We start from the raw sequence: 22,117 nt of genomic DNA on the forward strand, positions 1-22,117 counted from the left end.
GGGGGCCTTAGATTTCTGATGTGACCTTCCGTTACACAGAAGAAGCTGAAGATCAGGAAAAGTACAGGTCTCGCTCCAAACGAGTTAGACAACACCCAAACCAGCCACCCAGGCTTTTTAAATCCAGCTCAGCAGTCCTAAAAAATGATTTGGTTGGTTTGGGCGAGTTCTTACCTTTTAAAAACGTTTAGTCATATAGTGACAGGTTAAGGCATAGACAGCTTGCTGTTACCCAGTGTCCATGGCAAAAGGACCCTGTTCTGACGTGCCAGAGGAGCCAGCAGACAAGCCTGAGCAGAGGGTCAAGCTCAGAAGTTACACGTTGATCCTTACAAATGAAGAGGACGGGGAAAATTGGAGCACTTAGCAAGGCTCCTAAAATAAATGGACATTTGGAAGAGCCGGGAGCTTAGCTTATCACTGCTGGGCCAGATCCTGGTTCCGTTCTGCCTAGTCGATGTTAAACTGTCCTGAGATGCCTGCAGGTGGCTTGAGTTGGGTGGGGACCAGGCCGCATGGTACTTCAGATGGGAGGTGGCTGCTGTGTGCCAGGCACTCTGAAAGGTGGTGTGGCAGCTTCCCGAGAGGTATGCAGACGGTCCCAATGCAAAGCCACACGTGGCGGGTTTCCTAGAGAGTGGCAGAGGGTTCTCTCTGCGAGCCCAGTAGTTAGAGGCATGAGGAAGCAATCGACCGCCACCTGGGAGGGCTTTGGGGAGCCACCGAGGGGAGCTAGGCTCCACTGAGTTGGCTTTGGTGCACTGGGAGAGAGCAGGCATGCCGGGGAGGGAGGCCAGGATGGCAAACCCCTCCAGGCTTGAGTGCCCTGGGAAACCTCGGGGTCTGAGGCAGCACAGGGCCACCTCCCTGTCTGGGTACCTAGAAAGCAACTCGGAATTCTTTGCTGTAGGCTGGGGCCTGGGAGTTTAGAGAAAGCCCCTGAGAAAGAGTTAGGGGCACCGGATGATGCCAATAAGTGGCACGGTGACCCCATGGCCCTGTAAACTAATGACAAGTGGACCTGGAGGCCAAAGCCCCAGGCTCACCCTGTTAATAAGAGCTAAAACTTGCTGATGGCTATATGCCAATAAAGGCTTTATTCCTATTAACTAAGTCAGTCTCACAAGCACCTTGTGAAATTAGTACCGTAATTATCTTTGTCGCTGAGGTAACTGACGCTGCTGAGGTTAACAGCATGGCCCGCTGTGAAACAGCTAGGCACATACCAGGATGCAAGCCCAAGCATACCTTACTCGAGTCTCTGCTCTGAGCTGTTGGGACTGGAGGCTTTCCTTCTGGGGTTGTGTTTTTCCTGGTTGCAAAATGGGCCTAGTCATATTCCTGTTTCACTCGGGATTGATAAAACTCCAGAGGGCCAGGAGGGCTGAGGGGAGATGGTAAAGTCAGTTCAGACACTGACTCAAACCAAAACTCACTGAGTGACACTATAGGGCAGGGTGGAACTAACTGTCCCCCGGGGTTTCCAGGACTGGAACTCAGGGAGGAGAGAGCCTCCCGTTCCAGGACTGGACCAGGACTGGAACTGCTGCCCTGTCGGGGAACGTGTAACCAGTCCTCCACCAGGGCTCCTAAACTCTTACCTGCTAAGTGTACAGGAATCATTTAGTATCTCTGCTGACACTTTTCCCGGCCCTCCAAGGTGGGATCCTGCACCTCCGTTCCAATGTTTTCTGGCTACCGTGAGGCTGCCTCTTTCCAGTGACTGCCTTCCTTCATGCACATTGAGGATTTGAGGTGCCAGCCCCAGGAGAGAGAAGCAGCCCATCCTTAATTGAGAGCTTTGGTTAATTGGGGTTGCACTGGGTAAGGCTTGGGGTGTGGAAACTCCTGAGACAGGTAGCTTTCTAGTCCTAGTAGGACAGCATGCTTGTTCATTTCACGCGCCACCTTTGTAACATTCTTACGGGTTTAGGACCTGCATTGTGACTCAAACTCCTGTTACCTCATTGTTCACAGTTGTCCTAAATCTACCTGTTCTACATACTCTGCTACTAGAACTTTCCTTGTTGTTTTTTTAAAGAATCGTTTCAGTCCCTGACTTCTTACTGATTCGTTCATTTGGCCCAGTCTTTGAGCACCTGCTGTGTGGGAGTCCAGCGCGACTTGGTTTCACCCCACAGTGAGCATCAGGTCTAATGGGCCGAGTCGGGATAGATCCTGGGAAGAGGTAGGGCTTAGGACTGGCAGCGTCCTGTCCATATGGAATGCGCACACTGAGCTGGGTCTGCCGTGGGCCTCCCGGTTTCGGGCCGGCTACAGCATCTGCATTTTGCTCTGGTGTTTCCAGCTTGTAGCAGCTGCCCTTTCCCGGTATTTCCACATGCAGCCTCATCCCATCCTCTGCGCTGTGGAGTCGGAGTGCTGTTTGGCTGCGACACGGCCCTAGCAGAAAATCAAGCTCCATGAGGGTCAAGTAGCTTGTCGAGTGCCACACTTAACAAAGGGTCAGAGTCTAGACTTACATCCCGATGCTCTCGCCAATTCCCACATTCCTGACACGCTGTGGTGACCCTATTGGCCATCTGCCAGGGGTGTCCAGGGACATTAACGTTGTGAACTCCCAGTCGTCGTCTGTTGGTCCACGTGAGTTCTTCCAACAGCACAGGGATGCCCGTGTCCCCGATCTGTGAACAGTGAAGCCGATTTACGCTGAAGTTTGCCCGGGGTCACCTAGACATGTAAGTGGGAGAATGGAGGTGATGGCAGTCCCAAGCCCGTCTGTCTTCACAGTCCTTGTCCTCTCTACTAGATCTGCAGGTCCGGGACTGGCCGCTTGACCTCTGTAGGACAGTGTCTTCTTACTGTGACAGGCTGAGTTTCTAGTGCACTGTGGTATTTGACTTGCCTCATGAAGTGCCAGGAATATCATCTTGTGGTATGAACACTAGACCCGGTCTCCTTAGTAACGTCATCCGGCCCAGGACCACTGTCCGCTCTCTGGGGTGAGGTGCTTAGCTTGTGTCTTCGTCCTTCCCTGGGGAGGGGAGACATGCCCAGTGGATCTTTGGTCTTTTTACAGTCGGGACTGACCTTCAGCTGAGCCATCTCGTTACAGAAAATGTCTTTAAAACAACAATGGCTAGAAAGAAAATATTTTGAAAATAATGATGGTAGCGTATGTACAAAAGTGCATGACAAAACGGATGTATATATGGATTGTGATAAGAGCTGTTAGAGCCCCCAATACAATGATTTTTTTTAAGTAACTATTAAAAAAAGAAGAATGGCTATGATCCAAACATTGAGTTGATGCAGACTCGGCGACCCTCTAGAACACGGTAGCACTGCCCATGTGAGTCTCCGCGACTAATTCTTTACAGGAGTAGAGAACCGTCTTTATCGCAAAAGAATGACTGTAGTCAGAACCTTATTCGACTTTCTTTTTTTGGGATTTTCTTCTAATCTTTAACTGCGTAATTTTATATTCATTTTATTCTCAGTTCACCTTTATATGCTTATGACATGGTATGTAACTTCGTTGGTTTTCTGTTTAAGTACATTGTTGTTGTGTGCCCAGTGCTGTCAAGTCGGTCATAGTGACCCTACATGGCAAAGTAGGATTTCCAAGACTGGAGTTTTTAGGAAGCAGGCAGCCTCATCTTTCTCCCATGGAGCAGTTGGTGGGTTTGAACCCCATCTGCTGGTTGGCAGTTTTATACTAAACCCACTGCACCAAGAGCCCTCTTCTTTCTTGTTTCCAGCTGGTCATTCTTACTGCACTGTGTGGAAAACCAGCTCTGGGTGTGTTTGGTGTTTGGTCTGCTCTTTGGGGAAGTGGTGGTGGTGGTGGTGGTTTGGGATTTTTGTGTGTACGCGCTTCACTTAGAATAGCTAGAATGGGATCCCTGTGTCTAATGCACTGGGCATTTAAGACTTGGCATACTTAACCACCAAATTGTTTTCTAAGAGTGATTGTGTTCATGCTGTTATCCCAGGCACGCTGAAGTAAAAACATAGTCCTCTACTTAAAACACACACAATCTGCATGTTATGTTGGGGGCACGTGACGAACATTAAATCCCGTGGGACCTACCCTAGAGGCTGCTCACGGGGAGCTGGTGTCGGGGTGGGAAACAGATTGTTCCGGTGTTGAATTCAGCTGGTGGTGCTGAGAGGCAGCAGTGGAGCGCAGGAGCTCTTGTCCACGGAGTGGAGACCTGGCTCCTGGGCCACACACAGCCTTCTGGGTTGCAGTTGCCTCTGGTAAGAGGAGGAGAATACTACCTGCCGCCTCTCATCCGTCCTCCTGCTGAGGCTGACTGGCATCGTCTCTGAAGAAAGCAGGCCACCTTCTATGGGCTACTTCACTGTTTGTTTCTTAGTAGGACTTGACACCCTTCCTTGATCCTGTGTGGCTCCCCCCACCCACAGCACTTTCTAAAAACACGTTGTGGACTGCTGTTGCATTGGGAGGTTCAGAACTTACTCCGTGGCCTCCTGACTATCAGGCTTTGAAGGAAAGGTAGTAAAACTAACCTGAAGGTGGGCCCACCTCTCTTCTCAAACGGCCTGTGTGAACCAAGATCCCATTGTCCATTAGACAGACTTGGCGGCTACCCCCACCCCCAGCCACTGATGCCATAGACCTTGGGTAATTCCTCCTTCCCACCCTTGAACACAGTGCCTGGGGAGGTGTTGCCAGTGCTTCTCGTGGTTAAATAGAAACCAAAAACCAGGGGATCCAAGCCAGACTATCATGATTTCCATGAAAACACATGTTCCGGGTTCTCTGGAAGTTGATTTGAGGAAACAAGGCCCAAACCGTGGACTGTGCACAGAAACATGCCTGTCTCGGACAGGCCACTGCATTCCTCAGTTTTCCATTCTGTCATGCTCACTGATGCCGTGTCTGTGCCGAAGTACATGCTTCTTCCTGCCCACTGTTCCCTGGAGCAACAGCCCCTCCCTCAGCATCTCCTGAGCTTACTCACTTCTCCAGCCCTAGGACTCGCGTCCTGCCTAGTCCCATCCCCTCCTCCCCATACACACACACAGGCGAATTTGTATCCTTCTCTCTTTCCCAGCTGGGAGTACACAGAATGTTTTGCAGACTTGTTTTCCTATTTCTTCAGTTGCCATAGTCACCAACTTTGTCTATAAAGCCGTAGCTCTCCACCCTTTACCCTCGCAGCAAAAGTTGCAGTGTTGTCTTGGTGAGGCGTTTGCAGAAGGAACTTGATGGCTTTTTAATCTTTTCCTTTCTGGTGCTGCCGCCAGGAAGCGTTTCTTGCTTTCCCTTCCATGAGTCTTGACTCCACGGAGGCTTCTGACTGCAGCCTCATTTTGTTTAGAGCCTTTCCGGCAGAGCACCCCAGCCCACTGTGAGCCATTGACCTAGAAAGAGGACTGATTTTAAGAACCCATCTGCCCTAAACTGGTTCTACCTGTATTATGTTGATTGTGAGTCACAGCAGCAAACAAATTATATAATTGCAGGGAAGTGAGGCCTGTCCGATCAGCGGTCAGAAACCCAAAGCTTTCCTCCCTGTCTGTCCATCCATCTTGGCGCTACTGCAATTCCCACACCACTGGCTTTGAGAGGCTGTGTCCTGTGGCAGTTGCAGGTTCATTTGAAGTGGCATCTTGATCGCTGGTCCCTCTGTAATGATATAGTAAATGGTCAGGGAGAGAAACCATTTGTCAGCATCTCTAGCAGGAGGTTCAGTCCTGGCGTGTGGGAGGAGGGAGGCTGGAGGCATCATCCTGGGAGTCAAGAGACTTGTCCTCTGGCTTTGGCTCAGGAATAATCCATTTGCCCACCCAAGGCAAGTCCTGGTGCTTGCAGGTCCACCCTCCTCCACAGCAGGATCAGTCACCTGCCTGTCTATGCTTACCTTAGCAAATAACTCCTGGGCAAGGGCTCAGTGTGCTGGATGGAGGATTGGGACTTAATTGCGAGTGCCAGTCACAGCTTTATTTGATGTCTCTGGTTTTGGAAAACGTAGACCTGGAGTTACAAGCCTGTATAAGTTGATTCTACCTCATAACTCCTTCTCAGGGCTCCATTGTTCCCATGGGACCTCCTATTTACCCCTCCCTGTTCCATTTCCAGGTGGTGCTGTGGTTGCAATGCTGGGGTGCTAGCTGCAAGGTTAACCAGCGGCTAACCCCAGCCACTTCCTTGAGAGAAAGTGGCAGTCTGCTTCCATAGAAACCCACGGGGCAGTTCAGCCAACTTTGCCTTACTGGGTCACTGTGAGTCAGATGGACTCGATGGCAGTGGGTTTGGTTGATCCATTTCCATTCCATCGTCCACCTTAGAATCCCCTCCCTGCCGATCCACTTCTAGTCCGTCAAAGGGTGCTTTTGAAGTACTGCCTCTTTGGGCTCCTGCAGCTATAGCGACTCCTGCTCTCCCTTCACTGCTGGTAGAATTTCCCTTGATGCCAGATGTACAGCCAGTCAATTGCATGTCAACTTCTGAGGGACTCTGTTGTAGATAGATACCTGTTATCTCCTTGAAACAAAGCTTCGAGAGACAGGTGTTGTGCACCTATCTAGTGCTCGGCGAAAAATACTGATAGATGGGCGTGTGCCACAGAAGTAGGCAAAATGCTGTTCTCGGTGCATTAACAAGCAGCGTTTACAGGTCAGGAAAGGCAGGGAAGATCTTTTACCTGGCTTGGGGTAACAGTGAGCAACACGAGTCACATAGCATCTGAACGGTGCTTGGCGGCCATGGCCTCCCTGGGTGAGATGCCCGGTCTCAATCGTCCCTGCAGCCCAGGAGGTGTCGGTGCTGTGAAGCCGCCTGTCAGCAGACAGTAAGTGGTGGGAAGCCTGAGCACAGCCCATCAAGGTCAATTGTTGTGTTCATTTAGTTTTCCACAAGCCCATTTTCAGGTGCAGAAGCGGAGCAATACCCCAGTGAAACCAGATTCTCACCCAGGCCTCTCATGCTTGTCACCAGCCCCTACTGTTTGTCTCTTCTTAACGTCCTGTGTGGGCGGACGTGGCGGGCCTAGATGTGTAGGTTGGGTCCATGCGGGTGGTGCCGGGGGCCACCCTGCCACTCTCACTTGACTTGGCTGCATTCCGTTAGCCTCCAGGCGGCATGCGCTGGCCTAGTTCACACACTTTCCTGTCTTCTCTGATTTAGGGGAGAGGATCCTGGGCTATGCTGAGGAGTCCTGCTATCTCTGGTTCGTCATGGAGTTCTGTGAAGGTGGCGACCTGAACCAGTATGTCCTGTCTCGGAGGCCAGACCCCGCCACCAACAAAAGCTTCATGCTACAGCTCACGAGCGCCATTGCCTTCTTGCACAAAAACCACATCGTGCACAGGGACCTCAAGCCAGACAACATCCTCATCACTGAACGCTCCGGCTCCCCTGTCCTCAAGGTGGCTGACTTTGGGCTGAGCAAGGTCTGTGCGGGGCTGGCCCCACGAGGCAAAGAGGGCAATCAAGACAACAAAAATGTGAATGTGAATAAGTACTGGCTGTCCTCGGCTTGTGGCTCGGACTTCTACATGGCCCCAGAAGTCTGGGAAGGACACTACACGGCCAAGGCTGACATCTTTGCCCTGGGCATTATCATCTGGGCAATGATCGAGCGGATCACTTTCATTGACTCTGAGACCAAGAAGGAGCTCCTGGGGACCTACATCAAGCAAGGGACTGAGATCGTCCCGGTTGGTGAGGCGCTGCTAGAAAACCCAAAGATGGAGCTGCACATCCCCCAGAAACGCAGGACTTCCATGTCGGAGGGGATCAAGCAGCTCCTGAAAGACATGTTAGCTGCTAACCCACAGGACCGGCCTGATGCCTTTGAACTTGAAACCAGAATGGACCGGGTCACGTGTGCTGCTTAAAATTCAGGGCAAAGCATCTTGGGTGTTTTTAAACTAGGTGAGTACTGCTGTTTATTCTGTGTGTGCCCTCATGGGGCTCTGCATCCTGGGCCCTGATCTGGGCCTCATGGAGTTGGGGGTGGGGGGCGGGTTGAGGGGTATGTAGAGGGGACACACGCACAGTTGAGGAGAGCTCCGTGCTTGCTAGCAGAGATCCCGCATGTCCCCTGCTTGGGACCTCTCAACGAGGGAGCTCTTTGGGGTGACTGGAGAAAATTTGACAATCTGAGAGGAGAGTGCCTTTGAGCTGTGTCTCTTTTAAGGTTTGTGAGCAGCACTTGCTGCTCAAGTACCAGATGCCACCGTGGAAAATGTGCAGAAGAGGTAGAGGCAATGGTTCCTCGAAAGCCTATCCCTGCTCACACCCCTGTTCTTCCTGCTTCAGGTGGTGCTTAGTGATAAGTGCAGCTTTGTTGCTTCCTCTTTTCACTCCACACTAATCCAAGCACTGCTGCTGCCGCCCCCCGCCCCCCCATCATTTCTTTGAAAGTGTGGCCTGTGATGATTGTGTGATATTCCATACGCGTACTACATGCATTCATATAACCGTACTTCTATTTTATGATAACATTTTGATAGTAGATTTTAATCGATGTAGTAGTGCATTTTCACATGGCTAAGTGTAGAGATGAGTGCATGTTTAATAGTTCTTTTTCTTTTATGGGGCCGGGGGTGTGTGTTATTTATTTCATTTGTGCTAGGCTCTAAGACAGGTATCCTCAAACTATGGCCCGTGGGCCACATGCAGCCTGCTGAGGACATTTATCTGGCCCACCGGGTGTTTCTGCCCCGTTTGTTTGTTTACTTCAAAATAAGATATGTGCAGTGTGCATAGGAATTTGTTCATAGTTTTTTGTAAAACTATAGTCCGGCCCTCCAACGGGTCTGAGGAACAGTGAAGTGGCTCCCGGTTTAAAAAGTTTGAGGACCCTGCTCTAGGATGAGCAAAAGCAGGAACTTTCCCCATCCAGCAGTTCAGCTGCGAAGACCAATGTTAATCTGTACTTATCGTAGTTCTTTGATGATGAAGAAGTACTGAGGGAAATTAATTTTTCAGAGGCTGAGGATGAATACTGTGGGCTGGTCTGTCGGTGAGATCTAAATTGCTTCCCCGGTCTTATTTTATGGACAAGGGGGAAAGAGCCTTAACCACTGTATTTAAAAAAGTCAGACTCATTGCCGTTGAGTCGACTGCGCCGGGTGCCCCAATAGGGCAGGCTGGAACTACCCCGAGAGTTTCTAGGACTGTAAGGTTTATGGGGGTAGACATCCCTGTCTTTCAAGAAGCAGCTGGTGGTTTCAAACTGCAGACCTTGCGGCATGAAACCCAAAGCGACCACTATGCCACCAGGGCTCCCCGACCACTGAATATGCTACTTATTTTCACCCATACCATGTTGCTTCATCTTTACAACTGCAAGGAGTTAAGTGTTTTTCACAGATCCTACTAATTTAAGGTCAGATATATCGTATCCACGTTTCCCCCTCCACATATCCCCCATCTTAAAAAACCCAAACCCACTGTCTGTCTCTGAGTCTGATTCCCAAGAGGTAAGGCAAGCACAGTAGCAGGTGGGTTTGAACCTGTGATTGTGCAGTTGACAGACTGGTGTCTACTCCACCAGGGCTCCTTTGAGCATACAGCAAACTGGCAGTAAGCTGAAGTCGAGATGAGGTGATCCCGAAGGCACCTTCCCTCGGTGCTCTCGGCCAGGTGCCCTCAGTTCTGGTTGGAGTCCGTTCAGAGTGGAGCTCATATGCTCGGGGCAGAGTTAGTGCCTGAGTCACCAAGTTGAATTTCCGTTCTGCAAACATTTACTGAGGACCTTTTTTGGTGCCAGGCCAACTTGTCCTTCCTACCCAGTGAATACCCTTCGAGGGCAGTACTGTGTTGAAGACCAAACCAGTGGGCTCAGATGCTTGGCCTGTACCTCCCATTTCCATCCCGTCCCTCCAACTTAGGAAAGAGCTCAAGTCTGAGTGTGCCATGGAGTGGGAAGAGGGACCTGAATGTGAGCCAGGATTCGGAGGCTGTCACAACTAAAGGGGATCAGGGCGCTCATCTGGACCGCTGCCCTGGAATCTGCCACTGTACAGGGTAAAGTTTTAGGCAAATGGAGTGGTTCCTTTAGGAGAAATGGGGTGGCCTTGAAAAAAGAGGAGAAAAGATTAGGAACTTGGTCACTGGTAAGTGATCCCAGCTGTTTGGTTCCATCGTTTGTAGTTCTGGCAGCGACATCACTGTGGGTGGTCCCTCTGGTCAGCGGAGGCCTCCTTAACCACCATACCTTATCTAGCCTTGGCTCTTGGGGCCACTTGTGCAGCCTGTGCCCAGGGCTGTAGGACGGAGCCGAGACCTGTGGCGTCAAAGGCTTCAAACCGCTGGGGTAAGACTTGTATCTGCCTTGGATTGAGGGGACCATTGACCAATCTCCCCACCCCCATCAAGCATCTTAGATGGAGAGACTGATTCCATTTATTCAGCATATGTTTTGGGAGAGTGTTTGCCAAGCTAAAGGCTATCAGAATGCTGGGAAGTAGGTGAACAATGACAGGGCGGGGCAAGTCAGTTTCTGGAGAAAGACCATCCTGCACACAATAAGCCGCTTGTTGACCTGGAGGCTGGAGCAGAGGGATCAAGGGAAGAGCAAGTGCAGGATAAAAACTGGTCAGTATGGTAGAGGATTTTAGCTTTTATGCTTGGGTGTGAGGGGAAGCCATTGTTTTCCATTGTGTGATGCCTAAGCCTTTGAAAGGATGACCTTGACAGCTGTGTTACAAGCACACTATTTTTAGCCAAGGGTGGCAGTGGGGATAAGATGGGAGGCTACTGTACTAATCCAGATGAGATCATGGTGGCTGGGGATGGGATTGATGATTGCATTTGTGTGTGTTTTGAAGTCAGAGCCAACAGGACTTCCGGCCAGAAGTAAGGGGGAAGCAAGAAAGTTGTCAAGGATGACCCTAAGGTTTCTGCTTTAAGTACTTGGAAGGATGGCGTTGTCATTAATGAGATGGGGAGCCATTGCGGGGAATGAGATTGGCTAGAGAAGGCTAGGAGGTTTTCATCCATCTGAAATAGAGCATCTGAATTCCAGACAGCGTAGGCACTTGTAAGAGCATGGAGTTCAGGGGAGCAGTAGGGCTTTAGAGCAGTGGGTCTCCACTTTCCTCATGGTGCGACCCTTTAATACAGGTTCTCATGTGGTGACCCCCAACCATAACATTGTTGTTGCTACTTCATCACTGTCATTTTGCTACTGTTATGAATTGGGCGACCCCTGTGAAAGAGGGGTCAAGACCCACAGGTTGAGAACCACTGGCTTAGAGCCTTGTGTGTAGTAAATGCACATGTATCAATTTGATAACTCAAAACCCTGCGAGGGTGGGCGTCCGCGTCAGGTTGAAGTCGGGCTGCGTGATTTTGTGTGTGAGGTAAAAGTGGAAGGAGACGTAGGTTGGAAACCTTGGCTTCCCCAGGGGAGCTCATGGCCTAGAAGGTGTGGTCCTGGGACCAACAGTCCAGGTCCGAGGCCCGCTTTGGAGGTTTCCTGGCTGTGTGACTTGAGGCAGCTTTCGCCTCTGGTGGCTCCGTTTTGTGACCCCTGTTTATCTTGCTGCAGTGATTGGGAGAGGCTCAGTCTCAGTGCCCCGTCTAAACGAGCTGAAGTCCGTGCAGGGCCGTGTTTGTTAGTCTCTTCATGAGTATGGTTTTCTCCGGTCAGTTCCCAGCTCGCTGTGTACAACCCAGTGAAACCCTGCCTGGTCCTACGCCCTCTTCACAACCAGTGTGTCAGTCCATTTTGTCAAAGGCCTTTGCCATCTTTGCTGCCCTCTACTTTACCAAGCATGATGGCCTTCTCCAGGTACTGGTCTCACATAGAATGTCCAAAGTACCTGAGCTGAGCTCTTGCCATCCTGACCTCTAAGGAGCATTGTGGCTGTACGTCTTCAAAGACAGTCCCTGGTACTTTGTGTGTTCTGCAGTAGCACCATGATTCAAATGCTTTGATAGTCTTTCGGTCTTCCTCAGTCAGTGTCCAGCACTTACATGCACATGAGGCAATTGGAAATACCATGGCTTGGGTAAGGCCAGAGCCATGTTTAGATGGGTCCTCTGACCTGAGGTGGAAGTGTCACCGCCCCTTCCAGTCCCTCTGTAGAGCGTGGTCTTGAGTCACCTGGCCTCAGAGCATCCTCAAATGGCTTTTCTCTTTAAAGGAAAGCTGTGTTCCAACCCAGCTTAATCTCTGGTCATCCTTCCCTACCCCCTCCCAGTTTTAAAGATGACTTAAGGATAGGCCTCTGCCCTTCCTTTGTGCTGTGTTAGATTCCCAGGGGCTCCCACCGCCTTCCCCGATGCCCCCACCCACATGTCACCAGGGCGGGAGCTGTGCAATGAGGGCAGCTGCATCCTCGGCCAAGTCTGCCGTCTCCAACACAGACCTGTGTTGTTAGGGCCTGTTTGAAGCCCAGGCCCTTGAGTGACGTGTGTTTGGGAGAGGGTAGCTAAGGCTGAAGGATGTCAGCTGTTGGTGTGACCCGAGGAGTCAGGGAGAGTAGTCTGCTCCAGATGAGATCTTGGCAGCTGCCCAACTCCAGAGAAAGAACATGGGCCTCGGTTCTTGTTGCGGCCACAGAGGATGCCTGCTCTACTGAAGCCCAAATTACCAATTCCAGTTCACATAGCCCATTGCCTCCTTTCGCCTGGAATCTTACCACTCTAGGCGCCAAGTTAATCACCACCGCTATTAAAAACGTTTAAAAAAAGGTCTTCATTACTGCGTGGTGAGTGAGTTTCCAGCAGCAGTGCAGGAGTCAGTCTGTGAAGGGACAGAGGCGAGAGCTCGGAACAGCTAGTGGTCTTCTCTGGGGTGACGACTTGTCTCGTGTGATGGCTGGGCGCTGGCCTAGGCGCCCCAGGCTGTGCAGGTTGGGCTCCCGGGATGAAATGCTTTAGAGCCACTATCTCACTTAGCTGCTCTCAAGTAGTTTCCCAAAGGTCGCAGAGGGATATGGGTGCTATATCTAGATTTGAACCCAGGTCTAAGCCCCCTCTCCGTCTTCACCCCACCCCCCTCTGTCTTCACCAGCCTTACGGGTGACCCTCCCATAAACTCTTTATAAATTTTACACACTTCATTATTCAATTCAACAGCTGAACATGCAGTGGATGAAATTCCATGCCCCGCTAGTGCAAGCACTCCGAGTTGGTTTCCTCTGCTCCCTTGGAGAAGGCAGAGGGTGCGAGGGCAGCGTGGGGAAGATCTTGCACCTCCGAGGTTGTCTCCCTAACCGGCTGGGGGAGCAAAGAACTGCCCATAGGGGAAAGAGGAGGGAAATGCCCGCCCAGGCCTGGGGAGGGGCCATTAGGTTTAGAAAGAATGTGGGGAAGTACAGCAGTCATTGCAAAGCGGAGAGGGGTAGCTGATGGAGAGGTAGCTCTATGATCCAGGCAGTACCAGATCCTCTGAACTTCTGCTTTTCTGAGCCTCTTGAGGCCCGATCTGTGAATGGGAACCCAGCTCCCAGCCTTCAGTGGTGAAGACCCTAACGGCCCCAGGTGCCTAGGACACAGATGTGGCCCTCGGGGGCTCCCCTTCACTAGGTTTCCTGAAGGGTCTTCCGCCGCAGGCGGGCAGGCTGCTGTTTGGAAGGCTCAGGCAGCTCCCTCGTGGCCTGCTGCTGCCATCCCGATGGTTTCTGTGCAACCAACCGGAAGAAGCTAAGCTGTCGGTTATGTAACGGGGACTGGTTTCCTCTAGGGGCAATCTGTCCCGTGAAGCTCTGCAGGCCATCAAAGCATCCATGAAGGGACAGGCCTGCCCTGGAGCTGTTGACAGCATGGCCCAGTTGCTGCTCACAGTCTCTTCAGGCCCCGCATCCTTGGCTCCCCCAGCTGAGAAGAGGACCCTGTGGACAAATCAAATGGCTCTTGTAATCACACAGCTGTGAGCACAGCCGGCTGTTACGAAAGAGTGTAGTGCCCACTTGCCCCCGCCCCGGGCACAGAGACATCAACATTAGGTACTAGTTATTAATGAGCCCCTTGACTTTATCCCCACTTTAAGCACCTGGTATGTGTTGTCCTACATCATCTGTGATTTGCCCTCATGATGCAGATGAAGAAACAGGGTTTCTCACTGGGCGGTCTACTCTTCTGGACCCCCAGAAGGCCCTCCCCCCCCTCCCCCCACCTTGCTGGCTTTCTAATGCCAGGCCTGTGGGTGTCCTTCACAGTTTGGCAACCAATCCCCATAGCCAAGCACACTGCAGCAGGCCCCGCCCTCTGCTGACAAGGCAGATGGGTGAGCCTGGAGATGGTAGGTGAGGCATCCACATGACCAAGGGTCGGGACAACAGAGCAGGCAGAAGCTACATGAGCGCCGAAAAGGAAGGAGGTGACCCAAACAGCCACCCAGCCCGGACCCCACCAGGCACTGTAGCCAGGGGCATTGCAGATCGGATCATGGGGTCGGCAGCCCAGGTACCCAGGCAGAAGCCCTTTCCCAACTAATGTCACCTGGAGATGAGAGCCACAAGGTGGGCTGTTGGTCCCTGACACAGCTTCCAGTCATTCTTTGAATTCAGTCCTGGAGCAGCCCTTCGTGCCTACCGCCGGCAGCTCTGTGCTGGGGTCTGGTGAGCAAGAGCCCTCCTGGCAGACAGGCCGTGCCCAGTGCTAGTGGAGGCGCTAGCTCAGACCCCAGTGTTGTCTCCTCAGGTCAGCAGTGAGAATGAGATGTGGAGTTCCGTAGTGATAACTTGGGGCTCAGGCGAGGTACAGGAAGACAAGAGAGCCTTGAGTCCCAAGAGGAAGGGCACAATCCGGAAGAACGCTTCAAGGAGGAGGTGGTGTTTGGGCCCCGTTCTTTAAAAAGGGTAAGGAGTCTTGGTGTTGTAGTGCCTTACAAGATGGGCTGCTGCCACTTGCAAGGTCAGCAGTTCGAAACCACCAGCTGCTCCTTGGGAGAAAGATGGGGCTTTTTCTTACTCCTGTAGAGTTAGGCTCGGAACTCTCGTGGCCAGTCCGACCCTGTCCAGTAGGGTTGTTAGGAGTCGGCAGGGATTTGATGGCAGAGTTGGCTTTTTGTTTGTTTTGAAAGTCTGTAAGTGAGATTTTACCAGACACCCACCTTGGCATAGTCAGCCTTTGCGATGCAGGACCCTCAGCTGTCGAAGGGAAAGGGTGATGTTGGAGGGGAAACTCCCACCTGGACGTGCGTTCTACCTCCGAGCCTCCGGGCTGAGGGGACGCCAGTGCGGTTCTGTGTTGACGAACTGGAGAAGCAGCGTTCACATCTCCACCCTCCCCAGCCAGTCCTCAGCGATATTTCAAACTGGGAGGGCAAGGAGGCCTCTCAGAATGTCCTGGATTCAGAGGCATGGCAGGCCTTAAAACTGCCAGGCAAGTTTAAAATGAATCAATACCATGAAACACCGCAGTGAATTTCCCCAACTCTAAAGGAATTTCGCTTTCAGTTAGAGGTGCCAGGGGAGAGCTATAACTCAGCCTGCATCGTGCACGGGTCAGAATTTTGTATTTTGTTTCTTTGTAAAAGAAAGCGATGGCCAGGGACTTGAGGGGGATGGATGGGAGCCTCCCAGGCACACTGTGGGCGACAGGGAGCGAGACGAACAGGCCTCCACTTCGCAGGCTGCAAAGGGGGGGCGGGGCTTGATGTGGGGGCCTGGGGAGGTGATTTTACAAATGATAACGTCGGGTTTTTGTAATTCAGAAGCTTGGTACCTGTAACAGTAAACAGAGGTGAGTTGGCTTCGGTGGCGTGTTGTGTTGGAGTTTTGTATTGATTATAGCTTTCCAGTGATGGTGGGGGGCCGGAGATGAACTCTTACAAATCACCCCCTTTTGTTTTTCCTTGCCTGCTTTCTTTCAGACATGTCTCAGACATGCCCTCCCAGAAAGCTGGAATCTTGGTCCCGGATGGGGAGGGAGGATGGTGCTGTCAGATTCTGGCACGTTGTATGGGCTCTGCTCATCTGGCCCAGCCTTGTACCAGACGGGGAAAGAACGTGAAGCCACAAGCAGACTCATGTGTTGTTAGTAACCAGATTGCCTACTTGGACATGATGAATGTTTGGAAGGAGCTCTGGTGTGCAAGGGGCAGCAGGAATGAGTGTGACTGTACCACACCCCAGACAGACAAGGGTGGTTTTTCCCTCTGAAAAGACAGTTGCAGGGCTGAGGCCAACGGCCTAACCTGAAATCCAGCTGCAGTCACCGACTTCACTTAGTTCAGTGATCTCTTCTCTGTCTCGTGACTGACGACCTCGGTGTATGAATCCTTCCTTAGTCTTTTGTGGGGAGCTGCCCTACTTTTCCTTAGGGGCCTCCTCTTACTTAGATGTAGGATAGGCTGGCGTGAAGATTGGGTTTCTGGGCTTTCTCGTTTCTGGTGCCCCACTATCAACTCTCCAAAAGGGATTGGGTAGGGATCCACAGTCCCTGCCCTGCCTTATGCTGTCTTCACAACTGTAGAGCTGTCACGGGGAAATCGGGTGGCCCGGGCTATGCGCGTCCTTTCAGCCAGCGTATGCTTTCCCGGGAAAGCACCAACGTTTAAAAGGCACGTGTCCCCTTTCTGATGAGATTTGGACAAGTTCAAGACAGAACATTAAGTTCCAGCAAGAAAACCAGTGAGATACAACCAGTATCCTATGCCCACAGATTTTCCCAGCCAAAATCTTCACCAGGCTATAACCACACTCCTCTCCCCACGAGATCTTGGCCCCACCTTGTAGCTCACACAACGGCAATGAGAAAGCCCAGCGCAGCACTTCGGGGGTCCTCAGACCACCAGTGCCACCTGCATCCGAGAAGTTAATAGAAATGTATGTTTCATGGCCCCAGTTAAGACCTACTGAAGTAGAAACAGTGGGGTGGGGTGGGTTAACAGACAAGCCTGCTACCATGTTATGCTGAGCCACTTCATTTTGAGAACTGCCCTAACTAAAACAGGCCACCTCCATCCAGCTCCTTAGCTGTTGACATGCAAATCTCGACCTTACCCTTCATTCCTACCTTCAAAAAACACTGGAGGTAAGGCATAAGGACCAGAGAGCCTACAAGGTCATAATGCTGGCCATCTTCTGCCATCGACTAACGCTGTGGCTTTGGGCAAGTTACTCCTCTGGGCCTGGGTATCCATATCCGGGAAACCTAGGTCCCCAAAGGGGGGCCGCACATCTGCACATAGAGGCGCCTGACGACAAAGCTGAGTTCGCATCTTGCTGTGTGCAGGTTCATGTACTTCCACCCTCCCCAGTCAGGAGAAAAACACCTAAGAGCATGTTGTAGTTGGGTTTGTTTTCTCTTAATTTTGATTGCCCACCTCTGTATCCTGAGAGACATATAAAAGAAGACTGCCGTTACATGCTCAGTAGGAAAATAATAAAGGAAATAGCCGATCATGGGGCCCTGCCCGTTGTGGCCAGTGAAAAAGTCTTTCTGAGGAGGTGATATTGAAACTGCCCAGAAGGATGAAGGCCATAACGTGCCCTTCAGAGGGGACAAAGGGATGCGACGGTGGGGGCGCAATGGGAAGAGTCCAGGAGGAGCAGGGTTTTGATGGTGCCAGGCTTACAATCCTGTTTACACTTCTAAACGGTTCTCGCTCTGGATGGCTGGGAGAATGGAGTCGAAGCCGGGAGACAGCTACCCATGGGTGGGTGGATGACACTGGAGATGGGCAAAAGTGGAGGAATTCCAGGTGCAGCCTAGAGACTTCTGAAGGGCTGACATTAGGGAGGAAGGATCGGAGCCCAGGACGACTCCTTTATCTGTGACTTGAGTCACTGAGGGAGTGCTAGATGGTAGAAATGCATCTTGTATGCAGGGCATGTAAAAGGTGCACTCTCTTCAGCATACGGATGTTGCTGACCGGTTGTGAGTGGTGTCTGTGTGTTCAGCTGGTGACTCTCTGTTCACAAGCAGCCTTTGTGCGGATCCTGTGCGTTCTGAGCGGAAGCACCTGCTTTGACCTTGGGCCTCACTCTCCCTCTGGGTCCTGCCTGCATGTTCCCCTCTGTACCCAGCTTCTCCTCCGGTGCCCAGTTGTTGGCTTATGCACGTCGCCCTATTATTGTGTCTCCAGAACATGGCAAGGTGTTTTTGCTGTCCGCTGTGTGTTTTTTAGAGCTGAAAACCTCTCACGGACAGCCTGGTGGTTCTGCCAAAGACCAGCTTCCTTATCCTCAGAGTTGACTCTCCTTCTGGGTCTTCCTCCTTATATAACATCTGATGGGTCATTGCTGACAATTAACTTGAAGACCATTTTAATTTGTAAATTGGAAAATTCTGTTTTGGGCTAAGGAATGTAATAGTGTAGGGACAGAGGCTGGGAGAGAAGGTCTCTGGTCTGTCTCCCCATTTTTGGTTTCTAAGTTCTCAGAGATCAAGAATTGCGTAAATGGTCAACCCTAACTTGACATCCTCCCAGCAGGGATGGGGGGGGGGGGGGGCGCTGTAAGTCCGTATTGCGGCTGTCCTCTATCACCATGGTTTGAGCCTTTGGGTGCAAGCTGGTCCCGATACTCCCCTGCCGGGAAGCCAGGTGATTCTGTCACTTGGTGTCTGTCCCTGTCTCTCCTCTCCCTGCACTCACCTCAACAAGAGCCCGTTGGCTGCCTGCTGTCAGTCGTAAGACATGCGGGGAGAGTGATCTTGCTTTCCCGTGCCCGTCACCACACAGTACTGAGCACGCACTGTTTGCCAGACTGATTACTCTCCAGCCTATGTTTATTTTCTGGTTAAACTCTCCCAGGCACGTGTTCCTGCCTCCTGGGCGTCTCATCCATTCCAAACACATATACTCGGCTCTCTCACCCTACAGAGAGTGGTTTGCCATTGGTCACACGGCTGGCAAATGCCAGCTCAAGGTCTAGAACTCTGGTGCCCACAAACCTTCCAACTGAGCCAACTGAAAAGGTCATATTAGCAGGTGCATTGGAAAAAACCATCAGATTGGTACGTAGGGGTGCACAGTTTCATCCATTTGCCACCCAGGGTTGGCTTTTTGTTGGAGGAAGTAAGGTGTGACTTGAGAGGATGGGGGAGGACAGTCTTAAGCGACGGGCCAGAGGAGCGAAGACAGGACGGGGGAAGGGTGTACCATCGGGCCGCCTCATGTACACCTAAATGTCGAAGAACCTTGACGGTCAGCTTCAGTATCCTCAACTTCATCTGCAAAAGAAGTGAGAATGAACGAGAGTGTGTTGCAAGACTATTTTAGCCGATGAAGTGGTGACAGGGTCAGGAGATGGCGACATGCCCCATGTGTTTATAAGAAGGGGAGACTCTATCCACCTTCCTGAGCTTGTGAAGGAAGAAGAGCACAGTAGGGCGGGCTGATCGGAAACCCAGGGGGTCCACACTGGCGTGAGTGGACCTTCATGGAGGAGAGTCTTTGATTTTGAACCTGATTGTCTTCGGTTCAAGTCACAGCTCTAGCCATTACCAGCTGAGTGACTTTGGACAATGCCACCTAACTTCACTGGGGCTCTGTCTCTTCCACTGGGCAATGCCAGTGGTCATGCCCAATGCGCATTATTCTGAAGATTGAATGCAATTCCAAGCACACCGTGAGACTTCAGTAAATGGCAGCTGGGTCTTGTCCTCACCCTGTGATTTAGCTTGTTTTTGCCAAATCCTCATAGGCTAATCATTTGCTTTCACTTCGCTTCACACCAACAATTTGGATTAGTCCTCGTTTCCCCAAGCCATCTCCAAACCCCTTAGCAAGTGCCCTCGGTGAGTTCCCCTCACCATGCTGGGCTTTGGGCCACTCGCTGTAACCACAAGTGCCCGAGCTTCATCCGCTCGCTCCGAGGGCCCAGTCTGCTTTGTGGGCCCCACCTTGCTTGAGCTTCTCCTCGTCTAACCACAAACTGTCTGGATCACATATGGGAGCATGACCTTTCCCCTTTCGCCAGGAAAAGCCCCTTAGCCATCTTTTTCCTGGTCCTGCAGGATAGCTCTCACAGCTCCCCAGCCTGTCCCCCGAGTCCTCTCTCTGCTAATCACAGCAGCCACAGCTGAACCTCAGTCTCTTTGGGGACCAATTGAGGGCGCAGGCAGCTTTAATTCTATCCCCACACTTTAATAAGCCAAGGAAGGGATTAAGGACCTACATAGTTCCCTACCAATTACTGGAACTCTTTCTAGAAACAAGCAATTCCCCTTGGTTTGTCTTGAGTCTCCTCCCCAGTACCTGTGGAAAAGCTAAGGTGCTTAGGGAACACTATAACTCAGGCACAACCCAACCTTCGCCGTGTTCCAAGGCCAGGGAGGCCTCCACATCTCAGCAGCTTCTGTCGTGCCTAGTGACTGGTATTTGGGTGGCATTTTGGCAGCCTGCTCTCTAGGGCTCAGAGGCTGAAAACACCAGTCACCAGCGGTGAGAGCCTGATGGCCTTTCAGGGCGTAGATGTCGTCATTTGTGTCGAGCCTTCTTCTGTGTCCTGAAGGAACTTGCCTGTCATACTTAGAGTATGCGGACACCTGTTTATGTAAGCGCACTTCCTCTGCTCCTTCCGTGTGTGGTGTGGTGGTGGTGGTGGTGGTGGTGGTGGTGGTCTGTTGCCCATTGGGCCTGTTCCTTTTGCTATTGCTGCTGAAAGAGTGGCGTACTCACGGTGGTGAGTGGGCTGTGGATCGAGTCCAGACAGTGCCTTCCGAGAGCACCTGTCTGCTTTAAGGGGTCTCAGCGTCTCCTTGGAAACCAGCTGAGAAAGGGCCTGGTGACCTGACCGAACCAACCACCAAAGACACCCAGCCCCAATCTACAGGGTGTACCACCCACCTGAGCCAGGGCAAGCCCCCAGCACTCATTCCCTGGGGTCTGGTTAGTTTGGGGAAGGTAAGGCATTTGTTCTCCAGAGAAAATGAGGTATTTACACAGACAGTTGTCCGTCTTTCCCTTTGAGAGAGGGTAACCTCTTTGAGGGAGGGTAACCTTTAGGAAAGGGGGTGGGGGAGAGCTGGAAGCTGGAACTGCGAGGCCGCATAATGTCAGGAAAAGCCTTGTCCCCACTCCCCTGCCCCGCTCAGCTGGTCCATATGACATGGTGTAGCTGGCTTCAGAGGAGGGCCCAGGCCCAGCGCTGTCCCTGAACTGCTACTGGAGCCTGGAGAGCGGAGGCCATGTCCTTCGTGCGCCTGGCTTGTAGGGCTGCTCACGGAGACTGTTCGACCGTGACGAAGCAGCTCAGCCAAAGACAGGGAGCTTCATACCCGCACGTTTATGTTAAGTCCTGTCATGTGGAATGAGCGAGTGATCCTGTGACATGGGTAAATTCTTGTTCTATTGCCACACACGAACTCCCCGTTCCCACCAGTCACTCGGGACTTGAGCGCCTTCTAAAGACCCACGCTGCGCAGCAACCGAGCCACTCACGAGGGGCACACGGCCGTCTCGGCCTTCCCGAAGCTTGTCTGGAGGGTGGCCCCAGCCTGTGCTCCAGGGAGGAGGCTTGTGGGTGTTCACGGTCCAGCTGAGCTGTTGGGACCGGGGAACTGACCGGGCGGGCAGGGCACAAAGACGGCGACTGACTTGGTCTGGAAGTCACCTGAGGCGGTTTCATTGTATGTGCCCCCCACCCTCCACCCCCACCCCATTCTGTGGATTCAAAGTCATGGTCACCTATCTCGTCACAGGGAAGCCCTCCCGCCTTTCTTTGTTGTTTGCACGTTGAGAAAACGGAGGGCTGGCTCAGCGGCCTCAGCATAGGGGGCCCCGCTTCGTGATGGAAGTATCCTTGGCTTAGTACATCTTGGCTCTGAAATACAAGCCGGGAAAGCTGCTCCGGAGGCTGCTCCTGACCGTCGGAGCTGGGGTGTAAACGGTAGCTCCGCCGCCCTGCCGCTCCTTCACAGGACAAATTCAGCCGTTGGAGGACGCGCCCACAGTTGAGGGACCTGCCTGTGGAGGAGCCGCCTCATCGGAGTCTCCTGGTCATAAGCCTGGCACCCCAGCCAGCCTTCCAGTTGATGCGTGTTTTTCTAATGCCTGGCCTTTCGCCTGACATCATGCCCTTTCTGTAGACCTGCAGATTAAGCCAGTGTCATCTCCTTTTGTCATCGCTGTCTCTGTCCTTCTGACCCTGACCACAGCACCCGGTACCCAGTGCTGCTGCAGGCTGCCCGCGACACCAGCTTCCCTGTCTGGCCGCCTGTAAGGCCCACGGCTGAGAGATGACCTTAGCGCAGTGAGGTGCCAGCAAGCTT

The 22,117-nt window shown here is 52.1% G+C and overlaps 1 protein-coding gene across 1 annotated transcript in view; it reads left to right on the forward strand.

Moving 5' to 3' along the window:
- STK35 (serine/threonine kinase 35) overlaps window positions 1-22,117 on the forward strand; it is a gene marked incomplete at its 5' end in the record, with an annotated part of 35,547 nt that overhangs the window by 4,848 nt on the left and 8,582 nt on the right. Inside the window, one exon of the mRNA XM_004698189.3 lies at window positions 7,121-7,870. Within this exon, the coding sequence (XP_004698246.3) occupies window positions 7,121-7,833 (713 nt within the window). The remainder of the gene's footprint in view (window positions 1-7,120; window positions 7,871-22,117) is intronic.

This window comes from Echinops telfairi, unplaced genomic scaffold (assembly GCF_000313985.2).
Source record: "Echinops telfairi isolate 266 unplaced genomic scaffold, ASM31398v2 ScPeMD7_5592;HRSCAF=6446, whole genome shotgun sequence".
Classification (NCBI taxonomy): domain Eukaryota; kingdom Metazoa; phylum Chordata; class Mammalia; order Afrosoricida; family Tenrecidae; genus Echinops; species Echinops telfairi.